This window comes from Mandrillus leucophaeus, unplaced genomic scaffold (genome assembly GCF_000951045.1).
Source record: "Mandrillus leucophaeus isolate KB7577 unplaced genomic scaffold, Mleu.le_1.0 Scaffold114, whole genome shotgun sequence".
NCBI classification, from domain to species: domain Eukaryota; kingdom Metazoa; phylum Chordata; class Mammalia; order Primates; family Cercopithecidae; genus Mandrillus; species Mandrillus leucophaeus.
This window is the reverse complement of record NW_012099654.1, coordinates 1,036,779-1,057,958: the sequence shown is the minus strand read 5'-3', so window position 1 is coordinate 1,057,958 and position 21,180 is coordinate 1,036,779. Positions and strand designations below refer to the sequence as shown.

At 38.6% G+C, this 21,180-nt stretch overlaps 1 protein-coding gene across 3 annotated transcripts in view; it reads right to left on the bottom strand.

Annotated features, from left to right (window-relative positions):
• The window catches only part of WDR41 (WD repeat domain 41), a 54,664-nt gene extending 44,373 nt beyond the window's left edge, over window positions 1-10,291 (bottom strand). For 2 of the 3 annotated variants that reach the window (XM_011996274.1, XM_011996290.1), the window contains exons 1-2: window positions 9,872-10,291; window positions 7,618-7,733 (exon numbers count right to left, since the gene is read on the bottom strand). In XM_011996274.1, the coding sequence (XP_011851664.1) occupies window positions 7,618-7,733; window positions 9,872-9,922 (167 nt within the window). In that variant the 5' untranslated portion in view covers window positions 9,923-10,291. The remainder of the gene's footprint in view (window positions 1-7,617; window positions 7,734-9,871) is intronic. The other variant, XM_011996283.1, reaches the window with a different exon arrangement.
• Window positions 10,292-21,180: the final 10,889 nt, after the last annotated feature.

Below are 21,180 nucleotides of genomic sequence, written 5' to 3'. Positions count from 1 at the left end.
TAGTAATTATCAACTTATGGCCAATAGTGTCTTATCTGTACCCAATCCAATCCCTCTGTAAATTATTTTGAAGCAAATCCTAGTCACTGTATTTCATTTCGTATTTCAGAATGCATCTCTAAGGACTCTTTTACATCATACCTAAGTTAACATTTACTTCCTTACTTGACATTTACTTCCTTAATGTCATCAAATACCCAGTCAAGGATCAAATTTACCTGATCACATTTTTTTAAACACTTAGAAGCAGGATCCAAATAGGCTTATATAGTATACTTGGTTGATATATCTCTAATATCTCTTTTATTCTAATGATTTTTTTCTCCATCTATTTTTCCTTGCAATTTATTTGTTGAAAAAAAGGTCACCTGTCTTGTGGAGTTCTCACAGTCTGGATTTTGCTGGCTACCTTTCCTGTGTTGTTATCCAACATGCACCTCTGTCCTCTGTATTTTTTGTTAATTGATAGTTAAATCTAGAGACTAAATAGATCCAAATCTGACTTTTGGTAAGACTACCCCAGAGGCAGATTGTATACTCCATCAGGAAATATAATTTCTGGCTGTCTTGTGTGTATATGTGTATATGTTATGATTTAGGCCATCAATAATCATTGCCTAAATTCATTACTTCATTTGAAGGGGTTCAGAGCATGTAACCCCAAACTATGCCACTCTGACATTATCATCTTTGGCTTAAGGCAACTGAGAAAATGCAGGCACAGAATGAGCTCTGTCCTCCCCACATCTACCTGGGAAAAAAACCACAAATCACCCTTGTGAAAGTGCCCCCCTAAAACCTCTACCCCACTTCCCATACCAGGAGGGGGATAAAAACCTTTATCACAGATTAGATGACACCAAGAGTTTACACAAACCAACCTCATTAATGAGCCCTTCTCTACCATCAGTTTCCATCATATATTTGCCTTCTCACAATTTGCCACCCCAAGAAACTCAAAGTCCATTTCCTTTGTCTTGTCACTCAACAAATTTCTTGTTCTGCTAAGATACTACATAAGCCGAAGTTTTATTTTTCTTTTTTGAGACAGGGTCTTACTCGGTCATTCAGGCTACAGTCAGTGGCCCCAATCACAGCTCAATGCAGCCTCAACCTCCTGAGCTAAAGTGATCCTCCTACCTCCGCCTCCCAAGTAGCTGGGACCACAGGTGTGCACCAACACACCCAGCTAATTTTTGTATTTCTTAATAGAAATACAGTTTTGCCATGTTGCCTAGGCTAGCCTCAAACTCCTGAGCTCAAGGAATCCTTCCACCTCGGCCTCTCAAAGTGTTGGGATTACAGGGCTGAGTCATCATGCCCAGCCTAAGCCCAAGTTTTAACCACCCCTATGAGTTAAACTTGAGTACTCGTGCGTTTGTGTGTGTGTGTATACAATGTACGCATCGATATACTTCTTTTTCTCTCATTAACCTGTCTTTTGTATGTCTATGTTGTAGAGTCCTGGTCAATGAATCTAAGATAGGTAAAAGAAAAGTGTTTTCCTCCCCTACACATTAGAGGTTGCAAAATTACAATATTCTATCATTCTTCTAGCCTGAATTCTTCTATAAAGAGAAATTTCTTCTCAATTATTACTGATCCCAAGACACAGTTTATATAAGAAAGGCAGTATAGATCTTGACTCTGCCCCTTTATTTACCAGTTTTCAAAATAATGAGTTAGTTCCCCAGCATTCTCCAAAGGTGAGTTCTCTTTCAGAAGTATCATTATGAACACATGGATTTAAACATATGTGATATGTTGCAATTCATTGCAGTTATTTCCCGTATCCATGCTCAAGTTGCCAGATGGATTTTTTAAGCTACATTCTAAAGATGTAGATCTTTAGATCAAGAAAATAATTTTCAAATGCCTAGTAAGGGTATTTTGTAGTTGAGAGAGACTGATTTTTTCTAGAAATTATAGAGTTTTACTGCTAAGGTGACGAATTTGAAACTGAAATACTGTTAGACACTTGCTGTCCTTATCCCAACATTTGATTCTATGCTACTGCATGAAGCAGCAATTACCTTTTCACTCACTCCTGTCATCCTCCCAAACCCTGCAACATCTTATCCAACTAAACAAAATTCAGCTACAGCTCCAAAACACAAGCCAAAAGGACAAAATTACTAGAAACAAGGAGAAAAGTAGCAAGGGTGGCACATGCATCTGTGTGATGACACTGCCATAATTCCCTAACTTGATTCAGGGCACGATCCAAAACAACAGAAATTCAGTCAACACGTTCACCACACATGGCGGATTAGGGGTTTTAGAAATAGAAAAGTTATTTGGTTAACAGATTTCAGTAAAATTTACTATAATAAAGTTGTCTAAAGTCAATGTCACACTGGATATAAGTGCTTTAAAAAAAACTGCCAGATATGGAGTCTGTTATTAATATTGTAGCTGTCAGAATTTGTGATAAAAAGGATTCTGCTTATACCCTTTTTTCCAGGCATAAGTACGTTAATAGCTCTAAAAATAGTATTAACTTTTTCAAGCCATCAAATATTAACCAATGGCATAATTACGGTTTCTGAAAAAGCTGCCCAAAGACATAGCCAATGAGTATGTTCATGCAAGTTAAAAATAAAATAGACCACCTTGCAACTATGGAAGCGTAGCAAACACCAACACCTGCCTCCCAGATCCCCTTTCAAGAGAGGACTCACTGCCCAGCTGTGAGGAATCTAGTTATCTGACTGCCTCCAGCTGTTGACTTCAGGATCCATTTCTGCTTTCAAGCCAGTTATACTAGCTCAGTTGGCTCCTAGTCAGTGGGATTTAAGCAAGATAGAAGCCACGTGCATGTTCTTCATGAAGGACCCTCGGCAAATAACCAAGTAAGGCAGAAGTACAAAGCCGTAGTTATTTACATCCAGCAGAGAACTCTAAAGAGCAACCTTTCCTCCAGCGGTCTCCATTGGGCTGGCAGAGACTTTGTCACATCTGCATCAGAGTCTGAGACAGCTCCTCTTGTCCAATTCTGCTTCCTCCCTTCTCCTTTCATTGGCTTTCTCTCTAACAAACCTATTGCATGCTTAACCCCGTTTTAGTGTCTCCTTCCCAGGGAACCCAGGTACTAGAAGGATCTAAACTATACTGACTGTTTCCCAGGGGACCCAGATCTTAGGATCTGAACTATACTGATTTCTATTCTCTGAAGGTTAGTGTATAAGAAAGAATATGTTTAGCTTGAGAATATTTCCTTAAAAATGAGCATATTGTTCACTTTTAGTGGATCAAGCTATACTGAGTTTATTTACTTTCTTGTGAATGTACAGCTTCACCAACCATCCTAGAGGCACATTTTGTTCTCCAGTCTGGCACTTCATGGGTCATCTGATTCTTTTCCAGTCATGATCACCATCCTACATAACCTTGTCTGTTTCCTGAAGGAGCAAGGAATGGTCAAATGAGCAACAGAGAAAACTCTTCTTAAAATGTGTTATGAACTCAGTTTAGTTTAATGTGTCAAATGCTAGAGTATTACATGCAATTTTAGCACAGTCCATTTTTTGGAAGACTGTTGCTGAAGCTTAGCCTTCTTTAGTGATCTCCCAATCAATATGACCCTCACTTCATGTTCAAAAAATACTAAAGAAAAAAAGAAAAGGCAGCTGTCTGTTAGGTTATACAGGATTTATTGGGTATCTTCAAAAACCAATCTGAGAAAATTTTCCACTCACTGATTTTAGCTGAGCCACCGAGAAAACAAGAAAATCCTTCTGCAAAATTTTCAATAAGATGATATTATCTAAAGACTTGAAGCGTGAAACCTGGATTATAACAGCTGACCAAAAAAAAAACAGTGTAATGTCTTCAAAAACTAAGAAACAAAAAAAGTGTAACGATATAAAACTTAAAAACTGGAAAGGTATTTCTCTAATTTGACAATGCATAATGTACATATGCAGTGGTAAAGATAGTTCTAAACTATTAAGAGTAAAAACATTCAGTTCTTAATTCTGTTCATAATATGTTTATACTTCGTAGATTTTCCTGTGTCCTTACCAAGAATGACTTTCATTTTTTTTTTTTTAAGTACACTACAGAATTAAATTTTTAAAAACAACATACAGACTGAAAGTTCTACAGGTCAGCAAATGACTGAAAAACTTCATACTTGATATGTAAATTTGATAATGACTTTTCAAAGAATTAAATGTGAATCATGAAGTCGTATCATCATTGCATTACAAAAGACAAAAAGCAGGCTTCTTCGTCTATCTCAGATTCACTGTGGTAGATCAGAAATTGACCACAAATTATTCCCCCGCCCAATATTCCCACCACCATTAGCAATAGGACTTAGTTACTTCTACCGTGAGAGGTCAAGTTTATTTACCCACTCACTGAATTTGTGCCAGCTCCTAACTTGCTTTGGCTGATGAAACAGCAGCAAACATGATGCAAGCTGAGACTTGAAAAGCGTCTTAGCTTGGGGCTTGCCCTTCTGCTGCTATTAGAACTCCATGATCATTATGTGAACAAGCACCTGAGAAATCACATGGAGGGAGACTACAGTCATTTCAGCTAAGACCTTCAGCTGAAATGAACCAGCCAGCTCCCGCCAATCTACCAGCTGACAGAGGCATAAGTGAACCTAGCCCAGATCAGCTGTTCCTGGTGCAAAGACAGACTCACCCAGCTGAGCCTAGCCCGAATTGCCATCCTGCAAAATAATGAGCTAAATAGATGGGGATGTGTTAAGCCAGTAAGTTTGGCATGATAGCTGATAGAGCAATAGATAACTAACATACTCACATATGGCTTTTTACTCTTTACAGAATATTTACTCTATCATTAAACAGCTAAAGTATATGTGAGCACCACCGTGGGGAAAACAGAACCAAATATATGTCAGCGTTTGTACACTAACCATTATTCTATAGGCTGGCTTCTTCTACAGAGTCATCTTCTCACTATGGGATAGGAATAGCCAAGAGGATATTTCACAGAGGAAAGACAACAACGAACATGGACTCTTAACAATTTATATAAACATTTAAAGTCCACAACCTGATCACATTCTGTGTATTTATTATTTAACTTTCCTAGACAAAATAACTTTAGGATTCCTTAACATCCAAGTATTCGTGATTATAAGAAATTATCAGATTTTCTTTTTTTTTTTTTTTTTTTTTTGAGACAGAGTCTTGCTCAGTCGCCCAGGCTAGAGTGCAGTGGCACAATCTCAGCTCACTGCAAGCTCCGCCTCCCGGGTTCCCGCCATTCTCCTGCTTCAGCCTCCCAAGTAGCTGGGACTACAGGCGCCCGCCACCACGCCCGGCTAATTTTTTGCATTTTTAGTAGAGACGGGGTTTCACTGTGTTAGCCAGGATGGTCTCGATCTCCTGACCTCGTGATCTGCCCACCTCGGCCTCCCAAAGTGCTGGGATTACAGGCGTGAGCCGCTGCGCCCAGCCCCAGATTTTCTTTAATCTAGCAACTTACTTGGGTAAAATATAGCACAAGAAAACTTTAGCTGTCCAAAATCTTACCTTTCCAGAAATAATCAGTTCCCCACAAAAATGACCACTTAAATAAATGGAGTGTCTCTCAGGACACAGCAACAAGTAATACTGCCAAAAAAAAAGGCTCCAGATGATTAACATGTCATGATTTGGTTGACTTGCACCACAATAGGAAAACAGTGCTGACAGGCCAGTAATATACATGAGACAAATCTTTTCAAGCAAAAGTTAAGAAACACAGTACTGTTTAATAACTTTGCTGGACTTTGTCTCTGGTTCCTAGAAGGGAGTCTCTAAACCCTTGGAATTTTCCAAGTGGTAAGAATGTCTTCATATTCATGGTGGGTCCCTTGGACCACACCTAAGTTTATGCTAACGGAACAACTCACAGTGGGCCCTGAGATAACATCAGGAAAGAGGCTGGCCAAGCTGGAAAAATGAGCCACGTGATTTAAAGGTATGGGCTTTGTGCTACCAGCCATGGTGGGGAGGGTGGGGACTGAAGATTGAGTTCGGTTATGTGACCAGTGATTCAAACAATCATGCCTACGAATGAAAGCTCTGGACACCCAAAGTTCAAGTGTGCTCATTCATTGGTGATACACACTGATGTGCCAAGAGGACGAGGAGTCTTGAGACACGGAAGCTTTGCATGTGGGACCCCCTAGGCCTTGCCCTATATCCATCCTTTCATTTGACAGGTCCTGATTTGTACCTTTTATAATAAAACTGTAATCCTGTGTATAGTGCTTTTCTCAGTTCTGTGAGTCCTTCTAGTGAATTATCAGACCTGAGGGAACAGTGGGAACTTGTAGCCAGCAGGTGGACATGCAGGTGGCCTACAAACCCACACATGCCTTGCAGCTAGTGTCTCTGGCAAGGGGTGTTGTACAGACTATGCCCTTCACCTGTGGAATTTGACCTAACTCCAGGTAATGTCAGAACTGCACTGCACATGGTAAAAGCAACTAAATACCAGTAACATTTAAAAAGCAGAGAGAAGGCTGAGCACGGTGGCTCACGCCTGTAATCCCAACATTTTGGGAGGCCGAGGTGGGAAGACAGCTTGAGCCCAGAAGTTCGAGACCAGCCTGGGCAACATAGTGAGACCCTGTCTCTATTTTAAAAAATTAAATTTAAAAAAAAAGAAAGAAGAGAAAAGACAAGGTTAATAGCAGAAGTGGTGGTCAGAGTTAGGAATAATCACAGTAACACTCATCCATGGACTGAAAAATGAAAGAAAAAAACAGCAAAGGCAAAAGAGAAAATTAGAGATAAAAGCGGAAAACCTTGTAGAGACAACAGAAATGAAGTTGGGGGATAAGGATGGCACACAATGTAGATGCTTAGTAGTCTAGGGAATCATTCACTCAGCCACCATCTATGAATTATCTGTTACCTGTAAGGCACTGTACTAGGTACTAAGAAAACATGGTGAATAAGAAAAACAGCCTCATTCTCATGAAGCTTACATTTTAGAGAGGATGAAAATACTGAGTTACACCACTAATTATGTAATTGTTATGGTGAGACATGCTATAAAGGAGAAATATATAATTGAATATGGGTTTAATATACATATATACAGATCAATAATAGTATACAGTCCTAAAACCTATATACCTTCACCTTTATTTGCAAATATATTAAACACAACTATTATACATGTTAGCAAGGAAGTACAGAATAATGTACATTTTCAAGTGGTTTCACCAATAACAAAAACTTTGGATTAAATCCTTACCTTCCACTAAAAATAAAACATTCCTGGTAGGTACCTGATACTTAAACATTTATCATATTTGTTTCTCAAATACAGGTTCTCCTTGATATACTGTTATAACTCCCACCCAAATTTTAAAGTCATACACTTTTTTTAAACTATTAAGAATATTTCTGAGAATGCAAACAAACAAACTCTCAAATCACCAGACATGACACCATGACTTTGGGCAAAAAAAGACTCCAGATACGTATTTCATCAGAGGCCAATTTTAATATCTACTAAATGTTACTAATGATCAGTTTTAAAATTTTTAGAAAAGATGTATTAATTTTAAAGGTGTTTAACATAAAATTCCCTAAAACCTCTTCCCACACAATAGTCAATTAGATCACTATAGTTTCTTACCTGTAGTCATCTAACTGTACCAGAAATCGTACAATATCATGATGAGCTTTTAGTACAAGCAGTTCAGTGTAGGGATTCTGGGTTTGTTCTTCACCTATTGTCTGTAAAGGAGATTTCTTGTATTGAAAAAAAAAAAAACAAAAGACAAAAAAAAGAGATAAAATGATTTGTAAGACCATATTGGAATACAACTGCATGGTATACATCTGAGAACACAAGATTTTTAAAAGCTTTAAGATATCATGTTCTAATACTAAATATTATTTCTCCTAATATCAACTAAATAACTACCAATTCCACAAAAAACACTTCTCCTACCACAAATTCGAATCATGAATTTCAGTATTTTCAAATCACAATAAATTTACAAAAGGGTGAATTTTATTTTATGTAAATTGTATCCTATTAAACCTCACTTTAAAAAAATTAATGGGCCAATCCAACTCAGCATTTCAGAAAGCATGTTTCTCAGTTAAAATGCGGCAGAAACTAAACTGCACATCAAAGACATAAAATAGTGAAACAGTGCCTCATCCAATGCGTGTTTGCTAAATGAATAAAGGAAGGCATGAAATCGACTCTGGATTTCTCAAACTTGATGCTGATATTTTTGGGCCAGATAATTTTTTTTTTTTTTTCCCCGCACCACCACGCCCAGCTAATTTTTGTATTTTTAGTAGAGACAGGGTTTCGCCATGTCGGCCAGGCTGGTCTTGAACTCCTGACCTCAAGTGATCCGCTCCCCTCGGCCTTCCAAAGTGCTGGGAATACAGGAGTGAGCCACCGCTCCTGGCCCAGATAATTCTTTGTTGTTGAGCGCTGTCCTGTGCATTGTAGGATATTTAGCAACATTCCTGGTCTATACACATTAGACGCCAGTAGAACTGCCGCTCTGCAAGGCATGACAATCAAAAATGTCTCCAGACATTGCCAAATGCCTCCTGCGGGGCAAAAATCACCCCAGTTGAGAACCACTGCTTAAACGAGAAGCCTGGATACAAAGTTCTTGCATAAATTAGGGAAAATCATAGGTTCTGATAATGTACAAATTCACGGCAGTTATACAAGTGAATTTACCTTCATATGAAGAAATATATAAATTTAAAACATGCATAAATGTCTTCCAAAAAAAAAAAAATCACCACAAAGCATTAATTTTGTATTTATTCTGTTTTCCTTCTAGCAGAGGTTGTGGTGAGAAATTTGAAAACTGTATAAACTGCTTCCCCTCCAGTGAAAACTTGCCAGGAATGGGAGAACTGGTTAATCAAATTACACGATTCACCAAAGAACCAGGTTAAAACAGAATTATCCAAAATGTCGTATATACAATATGTGGCTATTTAGTAATCCACAATTCTTCCACAATCTCAAGGATTTAGGATTAATATGAAACAAGAAAATTTTAAAAACAGACAATACCGTCAACTGCAAAGACATGAGGAAGCTAAAACAGTAGACTGCCTACTCTCAACAATCCAATTTCTTACTTTTAACAATCTAAACAAATACTTCCTATGAGAAATAAAATGGAATTCACAAATTCTGTTCTTGTGTGGCATAGGAAATAAATTCCGGACCTCAAAATTTTCAAGACTGCAAAAATCATTGTATTCACATTTCAAATGTAAATCTCATTACACACGGTCTGTTCAAATAAGGGCCCATGAAGAGTGTGTGACTACGAAACCAAAAACAGCAGTTAATTAGAAAATCATGTTCTTGACCTTGAAGCAAATTATTACTTTTTAAAAATAATTATATCCTTTTTTGGTTCTTGGATAAGTAAATTAATTTTATATTCCCTGAGCTAGGATCAGCTGACACCAGGAAGAGGCACCAATTCAAACCAAAAGTGGAAAGCTGCGGTCACAACTCGTTCGTTTCTAGCTAAATTGGATACTTTTTAAGTGGAAATGAAGATAGTTTCGGTAGCCAGAAGCCCTAAGTTGTCACAGGTCCCAGTAGGACTGCAGACCCTGAGCCAGGGTCTCACGATTCGGCTAGCCGTGGAACGGAGCCGGGGGTCTGCAACTCCAGGGTGCGTTTGGGGGCCCGCCGGGTCCGGTCCAAGGAGCCCCGGCTCGCGCGCCCTCCGCCCCCACCGGCGTGAGGACTGCGAACTGAACTAACTCAGCACCCAGCCACGCCTCCGCCCGGGTCCCCGCGGTCGGAACCCAGGGAGGCCGAACCGGAACGAAGCCGCCCCTCCAGCAAGCTCGGAGGGCGCAGGGCAGGCCCGCCCGGGGTTTACCTCGGCCAGTCCCTGCGGTTCTCGGCCTCCCCCGATCAGCCATCGCAACATCCGGGCAGCGGCGGCGTCTCGCCCGGTCTAGCCCGTCTGCCAGAACTCCACCCCGCGCTCGGCCTCCTCCTTCCTCCCCGGCTGCAGCGCAACTGAGGCGCTTAATACTTCCCGCCCCAGATCAGCCCACCGGCCGAAGGAATGCAGACCACAGTTGAGGGAGAATTTTTGTCCCGAAAGCGCTTCCGTACCCAGCCACAGAGGCTTGGTTTGGGCAATCACTTCGGAGCGGCGGCCGGAGGCGGGGACGGCTGCGGCGATTGCGGGGCGCGCGCTGCTCCGAGTGAGCACGCGCGGGGGCGCCGCCGGGTAGCCCACAGAGCTTAGGTAGCTCGAGCGGCCCCTGGTGGACGCGCGCGGAGCAGCAACTAGACGCCGGCGAGCAAGCGCGCACCAAGAATAGTCCCCCTCCCTGTGACATGGCTTTAGTATCCTCCACTTCCTGGGTTACCAGGAAACCTCCCCCGCTTTTCCAAGAGCTGGCTGAAGAAGGTGTACCGCAGTAGACTTCTGCATCCAGACAAATCCAGTGGCTTATGTGTACAGCCGAATAAATCTGGCCAACATTTACCGTGTGCTGTATAGTACAGCTTCTGCGCTGAAGCTTTACATAAATCCTCATGGTAAACCTATATCCTCTATTTTACACATCAAGAAACTGAAGCTGTGAACGATTAGGTAATTTGTCTAAAAATAACAGCTAGGAAGTGACTGCATTGGTAGTGTTCTTGACTGTATGCTATACTAACAGAATCTCCCTCAAGAATAGAAGGCAGTTCTTATACCTTTTTTGACTACTAAATTTTCTTAGGTAGTCAAAGGGCTGTGGTTCTCTATGCTGACTGCATATCAGAATTACCTGGGTAGATTTTGAAAATGTAGATTCCTGGTTTCCACCTCAGACTCATTAAAATAATCTTTGTGGTTGGAACGTAGGAATCAGGGTTTTGGGAACGTTCCTTGGGTGATTCTGATGAGTAGCAAGGTCTGAAAATCGCTGGTCTAGGAACTACTTATACATATCATGTTTGCAAAAGTGTAAATATATATATTTGCATATGTATTTGTTAGGTTCAAATAATCCTCCTAGCAGTAAATTGTTGTAGGGAACCTACAGATGTCCCAACCAATGCATTAATTCAGCAAACATGTGTTGGACACAGATGCACTAGAGAAGCAGAAAGGAATCACATAAAATGCTGCTCTGGAGGGACAAGGCAGAATATCCCAGTCACCAATAAGAGAGAGCCATATATTCCACTTTAAGGTAAGTTAGTCGTGAGCAGCTGCACAAACTTACAGTCCCTCTGGAATTGGACTCTCCTATAATTCATCTTTGTATTCCTTTGAGTGCACTCAGCAAGAACACACTCCCAAGGATCGGGAGCATGTTGCCTTCTGTGTGCTAGCCCCAAATTGCAGTCTGCATACAGTTGAAGACAGACCAAAACAGAGACTATCCCCTGGGAAAGAGGGACTTATCTTTAGTAAAACAAAGCCCAGAGACATCAGGAATTCAGTTCTGGAAGGAATATCTTCAAATGAGACAATGTGGTTGTGCAAATAGCCTAAATTTTATCCTTCTGATTATCCACATTCTTTAGGGTTTGCTTCATGCTCTTTAGGGTTTGCCCACTGCCACATTACTCTGATGTAAGGAACATTCTGCTGATCCTTTAAAGCACAGGTCCAGGGGTGAACACTTCCTCCCTTGGTTCCTCTTAGGACAGCTAAGAAAGAACTTTTTACAAGATTAGTATATTATTGGGCACACAATGTATAAAGATGTAATTTGTGGCATCAATAGAAAGGGTGGGGGTGGAGCAATATAGGAGCAGAGTTTTTGTATGCAATTGAAGTTACATTGGTATAAATTAAAATGAGATTGTTATAACGTTAGGATGTTAAATGTAATTCTCATGGTAAACACAAAAATACCTGTAAAATATACGTAAATGGAAATGATCAGGGAATCAAAACATTTACTACAAAAAATAAGCTAAACGCAAAAGATGGCAGTAATAGAGGAAATGAGGTACAAAAAACTATAAAGCATATAGAAAACAAATAGCAAAATAGAAATTCCTCTTTATCAGTAATACTTTAAATATAAATAGACTAAACTGTCCAAAGAAAAGGCAGATTGACAAAAAACCCAAACTCTAGAATTCAACTATATGCTATCTATGAAAGACTGACTTTAGATCAGACACAAATAGATCAAAAGGGAAAGAACAGAAAAAGATATTCTATGCAAATAGTAACCAAAAGAGAACTGGAGCGGCTGTACTAATATCTGACAAAATAGACTTTAAATCAAAAAAGTTTCCAAAGACAAACAGAAACATTATATTATATATTAATAAAATAGTCAATATAGCAAAAAGATATAATAATTATAAATATTTACACACCTAATAATAGACCCTCAAAATTTATGAAGCAAAACTTGACAGAATTGAAGAGAGATATAGTTCTACAACAATGGTAGCAGACTTCATTTACCCACTTTCAATAATAGATAGAATAACCAGACAGAAGATGAAGAAATAGAGGACATAAACAAACACAATAAACTAATTACATCTAACACATGTAAAGAACACGCTACCCAACAATATCAGCATAAACGTTCATCTCAAGTACATGTAGGACATTCTCTTAGACCACATCATATGTTAGGCGACAAAATAAGTCTCAATCAATTTTAAAAGATAGATATCACACGAATTACCTTCTCTAACCACAACAGGAATCAGTGACAGAAGTAAAACTGGAATATTCACAAATATGTTGAAATTAAAACACTCAAACAACCAATGAGTCACACGCAAAAGCAGCACAAAATAAATTATAAAATACCTAGAGACAAAAACATAACACGACAAAACTTATAGGATGCAGTAAAAGCAGTAAAGGGAAATTTATAGGTATATATGTCTACATTCAGAAAGAAAATCTAAAATCAATAACCTGACTTTATACCATAAGGAACTTGAAGTAGAAGAGCAAATGAAACCCAAAACTAGTAGGAGGAAGGAAATAATAAGAATTAGAGCAGAGATAAACAAGATAGAAAATAGAAAAAGTAGAGCAAATCAATGAAACCAAAAGTTGGTATTTTGCAAAAATTACCAAAATTTAAAAACCTTTAGCTGGACTGACAAAGGAAAAAAGAGAAAATGCAAATAACTGAAGTTGAAAATGACAGTGGCGACATTACTACCGACTTTACAGAGAGAAAAGGAACTATGTGACTACTATGAACAATTGTACGCAAACAAATTATATAACCTAGAAGATATGAATAAATTCCTTGAAATACACAAGTTATTTAAATTGACTCAAAAATAAATGGAAAATATTAACAGACGTATAATAAGTAAAGAGATTGGAACAGTATTCAAAAACCTCCCCAAAAAGTGGAGTCCTGGACCAGATGGCTTTACTGATGAATTTACCAAACATTTAAAGAAGAATTCACATTAATCTTTCTCAAATTCTTCCAAAAAGTGAAGAGGAGGAAACACTTTTTAACTCCTTATACAAAGCCAGCATTACCCTGACACCAAAGCCAGATAAAAACATCACAAGAAGAGAAAATTACAGGCCAATGTCCCTTACGACTATAAATGAATAAATATTTGATATAATATTATCACATTAAATCCAACAGCATATTAACAAGTATTATTTACTATGACCAAATAAGATTTATTCCAGGAATGGAAGAGTGATTCAACATAAGAAAATCAACCAATGTAATACATCACATTAATAAAACAAATGAAGATAACCACAGGATCATCTCAATTGATGCAGAAAGGCATTTTACAACATCCAACACCCTTTTATAATAAAACTCTCAGAAAACCAGAAATAGAGGGGAAATTCCTCAATATGATAAAAAGTAATTATGAAAAACCCATGGTTAACATCACATTCAATGGTGAAAGACTGAAATCTTCTCCCCTAAGATCAGAAACAAAATAAAGATGTCCTCTTTGACCACACTCTTCAATACTGTATTGGAAGTTCTTGCCAGAGCTAGTACACAAAAAGAAGTAAAAAGCATCCAAATTGGAAAGGAAGAGGTAAAGCTCTATTTGCAGATGATATGACCCTATATATAGAAAATCCTGAAGAATCTACATAAAAGGTATAGAGATAGTAAATAAATTCAGCTAAGTGGTACTAGATTAATACAAAAAAAATTAGTGTTGTTCCTACTTGCCAACAATGAACAATCCAAAAGGAAACTAATAAAACAATTCCATTTACAATAGCATCTAAAATAATTAAATACATAGGAATAAATCTAACCCTGGAGGCAAAAGACTTCTATACTGAAAACTACAAAACATTGCTGAAAGAAATTAAAGAGTACCTAAATAAATAAAAAGACATCCAAGCTCTTGGATAGAAAGACTTAACATGGTTAAGATATCAGTATTTCCCAAAACAATCTCCAAATTCAATGCAATCTCCATCAAAATTTCAATAATCTTCTTCCTAAAAATGGAAAAATAATCCTCAAATTTATATGGAATTGCAAGGGGTCCCAAATAGCCAAAATAATCTTGACAAAAAAGATAAAGTTGGAGGACTCACACTTCCCAACTGTGGAACTTACTACGAAGTTAAGGTAATAGTACTGACACAAGGACAGACATGTAGACCAATGGAATAGAACAGAGAGCCTAGAGAAAAACTCTCACATATATGGTCAATTTTTTTGACAAGTGTACTAAGACCACCCAATGGGGAAAGGACAATCTTTTCAACAAATGGTACTAGGAAAATTGGATCTCTACACATAAAAGAATGAACTTGGATCCTTATCTTTTACCACACACAAGTATTACGATAGTCAAATACCTAAACTTAAAAGCTAAGTTGTAAAAATCTTAGAAGAAAAAAAATTGGAGGGGAAAATCTTCATGACATTAAATTTGGCAAAATTTAGTGGCTGTGACACCAAATGCACAGGCAACAAAAGAAAAAATAAACCAATTTGACTTCATCAAAATTAAGAACTTTCATGCATCAAAGGATACTCTCAAGAAAATGAAAACCTAGAGAATGGGAGAAAATATTTGCAAATCATACATCTGATAAGGAAGTGATACCTATAATATATAAATATCTCCTACAACTCAACAACAACAAAAAAAACAACCCTAATAAAACTGGGCAAAGGACTTGAGTAGACATTTCTCCAAGGAAGATATTGAATGGCCATTCCCTTATGCACCTGAGAAGAAGCTCAACATCATTAGTCATTAGAAAAATGCAAATCAAAACCACAGTGGCATGCCATTTCACACATACTAGGATGCTTATAATTGTTTTCAGATGGAAAATAAGTATTGATAGGGATATGGAGAAATTGGAGTCCTTGTGCATTGCTAATAGAAATGTAAAATGGAGCAGCCACTGTGAAAAATCGTTTAGCAGACCCTCGAAAGTTAAACATACAACTACCATATGACCCAGCAAGTCCACCTCTAGGCATATATCTACAAGAAATGAAAGAAAGGACTCAACAGATATTTGGGCCAATGTTGACATCAGCACTATTCACAATAGCCAAAAGGTGGAGACAACCCAAATGTCCATCCACAGAGGAATGGATAAATAAAATGTAACATACGCATAAAGTGAAATATTACTTAGGCATAAAGGAATTAATTTTTTAATATATTCTACAGCATAGATGGACCTTGAAAACATCATTTTAAGTGAAATAAACCAAATACAGAAGAATAGATATTGTATGATTCCACTAATATGAAATACTTAGAATAGGTAAATTCATAGAGACAGAAAATAGAATAGAGGTTACCAGGGATGAGAGAGGGGGAAATAGGGAGTTATTATTGAATGAGTACAGAGTTTATGTCGAGACCGATGAAAGAAATTTGTGTATAGATAGTGGTGATGATTATACAATATTGTGAATGTATTTAATGCCACTGAATTGTACAATTACAAATGGTTAAAATGACATATTAGTATGTTTTACCACAATAAAAGAGATAAATAGACCAATGGGACAGAATAGAGTACCAAAATAAAACTGCATATATATGGACAACTGATTTTTTTTTTACAAAAGTGTAAAGGCAGTCAGTATAGAAAGACTTTTGAAAAAGGCTTTTTGTTAATGGTGCTAGACAATTTGGTATCCATATCCAAATAAATATACTTCAATTTATATCTCATTCCATATGCAAAATACAGGATTAATCATAGGCATAAATGTAAAACCTAAATCTATAAAACTTCTAGAATAAAACATGGAAAGGCCAATCACGGTGGCTCAAGCCTATAATCCCAGCACTTTGGGAGTCTGAGGTGGGAGGATTGCTTGAGCCCAGCAGTTCAAGACCAGACTGGGCAACATAGCGAGACCTCATATCTACAAAAAGTTTTAAAATTAACTGAGTGGCAGCAGGTGCCTGTGGTTCCAGTTACTTTGGAGGCTGAGGCAAGAGAATCACTTAAGCTCAGGAGCTAGAGTCTGCAGTAAGCCATGTTCATACCACTGTACTTCAGCCTGGGTAACAGAGTGAGACCCTGTCAAAAAAAAAAGGAAAAAAGGAAAAATCCTTGTGACTTTTTAAAGATTTGATCTCAAAAGCACAATCCATGAAATTAAAAATTGATAAATTGTACCACATCAAAATTAACACTTCTGTTCTTTAAAAGACACTGTTAAAAGAATAAAAAATAAGCCATAGACTAGGGAAAATATTTCCAAATTATGTAGGTGATAAAGGACTTGTCCCCAGAATATATAAAGAACCCTGAAAACTTAATAAAAGTCCAGTTCTGAGTGAGATAGGATAAACACACATCACCCTTTCTCTCCAATTGAACAAAACTATAAACTTTGAACAAAATAGATGATGTGACTCTTTGAGGACTCTGGAAAAGGTGGATTGGGGAAGAATACCAGAATTCAAACTACCAGCAAGTCAGCATTTCTTTTTCTCTTCAGCAACTTCCCCAGCCTGAATCCAATGCAACCTCAAATCTGGAAAGGAGCACTGTGGTACAGAAAGAGAAAGGTGTACCTTCTAGTTGTGGCTTCTAGTTGTGGCTGGAACTGCAGGAAGAGGAACTCCCAAAGCTTAGAGAGAATGCAGGAATCCTCTGGGTCTTTTCCTGTCCCTTTTGTCCATTCTCTCATGCCTCAGACTCCAAGATATCCCACAGCAATGGTGGCAGCTGTTATAGTGGCTACCAACAGGAGACTGCAGGAGCCAAAACTCTAAGGGAAGGGAGACTTCCTCTCCATTCAGTGGAGCTCATGCTGCAAAAGAGTGCATCCAAACCCAGACCTGCTTTTTCCCATCTTTCTACCCTTCCACTAACTAGCACCAGAGGTGGAGCAATTATGAAAGTGGGTGGTTTCCAAAAAGGGAAACCCCAAAGAAACAGAAAGTACCAGAGAGAGAGTGGAAATAGAAGAGTTCAGGAAAGCAACCCCAATTAGTGTTATATGAACATCTAGGCTCACCTTCCTTATCTTCATATGCAAGGCTCTTAACCTAATTAGTGTGCCAAAGACTTTGAAAACTGAGCTAATAGAATTCTGCCAAGGTCCAAGACTAATTACTAGGTGGGACAAATACAGATAACACTGTAAAGGCATTAAAACTGAACAAACATTGGAGCCACAGCTCACAGAAGATGAATTAAAACTTGTGCCTAACCTAGTCAGGTTAATTGCTTGTTAAAAGAAAAATACCAACAGTCTCCATAGGACTTAAAACCAAGATTCATAGTGTCATATTCCAAAGGTCTAGGAGTATAAGCCCAAATTACTTGGCATATGGAGAAACACAAAAGTCTCAGCTCACATGGAAAAATACAATCAACAGTAGCCAATGACAAAACTACAGATGTTGGAATTACCTCACGAAGACTTTAAAACATATTATAAAAATGCTTGCATGGCAATTATAAACATTCTTGAAACAAACATTAAAACACAATGTATCAGCAAAGAAATAGAACATATAAAATAGAACCAAATGGAAAATTTTAAATTTAACATAGAATAACCAAAATGTAAAACTCAGTGGATGAACTAGTAGCAGAATGGAGATGACAAGGCAAGAGTCAGTGAACTTAAATGGAGAAAATCAATAAAACCAAAAGCTGGTGTTTAAAAAGATCAATGAAATTAATAAGCCTCTAGCAAGACTGACAAAGAAAAAAAATAAAAGATAAATATTAGCAGTATAAGGCATGAAAGCAGGGATATTACTTAGGCCCCACAGACATTAAAAGGATTTTAAGAGAGTATTATAAACAACCCTACACACAAAAATTTAACAACTGATGAAATGGAGCAATTTCTCAAATATCACAAATTATCAAAATCTGTTCAAGCTCAAATAGGTAACCTAAGTAGTCCCATAACCATTTACAAATTGAATTCATAGTATAAAATGTTCTTAAAAAGCAATCTTAAGGTTCAGATAGCAAATCATAATGAACATCCCAGCAGGATTTCTTGTAGATAGACAAGCTGCTTCTAATATGTATAAGGAAGGGCAGACAAACTAGAATGTGCTGTGAGACATTACATTAAAAACCAAAGAAGACACTAAAATCTTTAAAATTTGAACCTTGTAGTCCCTGCTCTCAAGAAACATATTTCAGGAGGTGGCAAGATGGCCGAATAGGAACAGCTCTGGTCTGCAGCTCCCAGCGTGATCGACACAGAAGACAGGTGATTTCTGCATTTCCAAATGAGGTACCTGGTTCATCTCATTGGGATTGCTTGGACAGCGTGTGCAGCCTACATAGGGCAAGCCAAAGCAGGGCAAGGCATCGCCTCACCCAGGAAGTGCAAGGGGTCGAGGGATTTCCCTTTCCTAGCCGAGGGAAGTCATGATAGACTGTACCTGGAAAAACGGGACACTGCTGCCCAAATACTGCACTTTTCCCAAGGTCTTAGCAACTGGCAGACAAGGAGATTCTCTCCCATTCCTGGCTCAGTGCGCCCCACGCCCACAGAGCCTTGCTCACTGCTAGCACAGCAGTGTGAGATTGAACTGCAAGGCAGCAACCTGGCTGGGATAAGGGCATCCACCATTGCTGAGGCTTGAGTAGGTAAACAAAGCAGCCAGGAAGCTCAAACTAGGCAGAGCCCACCACAGCTCAGCAAGGCCTACTGCCTTTATAGACTTCACCTCTATGGGCAGGGCGTAGCTGAACAAAAGGCAGCAGACAACTTCTGCAGACTTAAATGTCCCTGTCTGGTAGCTCTGAAGAGAGCAGTGGTTCTCCCAGCACAGCGTTTGAGCTCTGAGAATGGACAGACTGCCTCCTCAAGCAGGTCCCTGACCCCTGTGTGGCCTAACTGGGAGACATCTCCCAGTAGGGGCCAACAGACACCTCATATAGATGGATGCCCCTTTGGGATGAAGCTTCCAGAGGAAGGATCAGGCAGCAATATTTGCTGTTCTGCAATATTTGCTGCTCTGCAGCCTCTGCTGGTGATACCTAGGCAAACAAGGTCTGAAGTGGACCTCCAGCAAACTCCAACAGACCTGCAGCTGAGGGACCTGACTGTTAGAAGGAAAACTAACAAACAGAAAGGAATAGCATCAACATCAAAAAGGACATCTACACCAAAACCCCATCGGTAGGTCATCAACATCAAAGACTAAAGGTAGATAAAACCACAAAGATGGGGAGAAACCAGAACAGAAAAACTGAAAATTCTAAAAACCAGAGCACCTCTTCTCCTCCAAAGGATCACAGCTCCTCGCCACCAATTGAACAAAACTGGATGGAGAATGACTTTGACGAGTTGACAGAAGTAGTCTTCAGAAGGTCAGTAATAAACTCCTCCAATCTAAAGGAGCATGTTCAAACCCATGGCAAGGAAGCTAAACACCTTGAAGAAAGGTTAGATGAATGGCTAACTAGAATAAGCAGTGTGGAGAAGACCTTAAATGACCTGGTGGAGCTGAAAACCATAGCACAAGAACTTCATGATGCATGCACAAGCTTCAATAGCTGATTCGATCAAGTGGAAGAAAGGGTATCAGTGATTGAAGATCAAATTAATGAAATAAAGTGAGAAGAAAAGGTTAGAGAAAAAAGAGTAAAAAGAAATGACCACAGCCTCCAAGAAATATGGGACTATGTGAAAAGACCAAATCTACATTAGATAGGTGTACCTGAAGGTGATGGGGAGAATGGAACCAAACTGGAAAACACTCTTCAGGATATTATCCAGGAGAACTTCCCCAACTTAGCAAGGAAGGCCAACATTCAAATTCAGAAAAACAGAGGACACCACAAAGATACTCCTCAAGAAGAGCAACCCAAACACACATAACTGTCAGATTCACCAAGGTTGAAATGAAGGAAAAAATGTTAAGGGCAGCCAGACAGAAAGGTCCAGTTACCCACAAAGGGAAGCCCATCAGATTAACAGCAGATCTCTTGGCAGAAACTCTACAAGCCAGAAGAGAGCAGGGGCCAATATTCAACATTCTTAAAGAAAATAATTTCCAACCCAGAATTTCATACCCAGAATTTCTAAGTGAAGGAGAAATAAAATCCTTTACAGACAGGCAAATGCTGAGAGATTTTGTCACCACCAGGCCTACCTTACAAGAGTTCCTGAAGGAAGCAGTAAACATGGAAAGAAACAACCGGTACCAACCACTGCAAAAACATGCCAAATTGTAAAGACCATCGATTCTATGAAGAAACTGCATCAATTAACAAGAAAAGTAACCAGCTAACATCATAATAACAGGATCGTATTCACACAAAACAATATTAACCTTAAATGTAAACAGGCCAAATGCCCGAATCAAAAGACACAGACCGGCAAATTGGATAACGAGTCAAGACCCATCAGTGTGCTATATTCAGGAGATCCATATCACATGCAGAGACACACATACGCTCAAAATAAAGGGATGGAGGAAGATCTACCAAGCAAATGGAAAGAAAAAAAAAAAAAAGCAGGGGTTGCAACCCTAGTCTCTGACAATACAGACTTTAAACTAACAAAGATCAGAAGAGACAAAGAAGGCCATTACATAATGGTAAAGGAATCGATTCAACAAGAAGAGCTAACTATCCTAAATATATATGCACCCAATACAGCAGCAACCAGATTCATAAAGCAAGTTCTTAGAGACCTACAAAGAGACTTAGACTCCCACACAATAATAATGGGAGACTTTAACACCCCACTGTCAATATTAGACAGATCA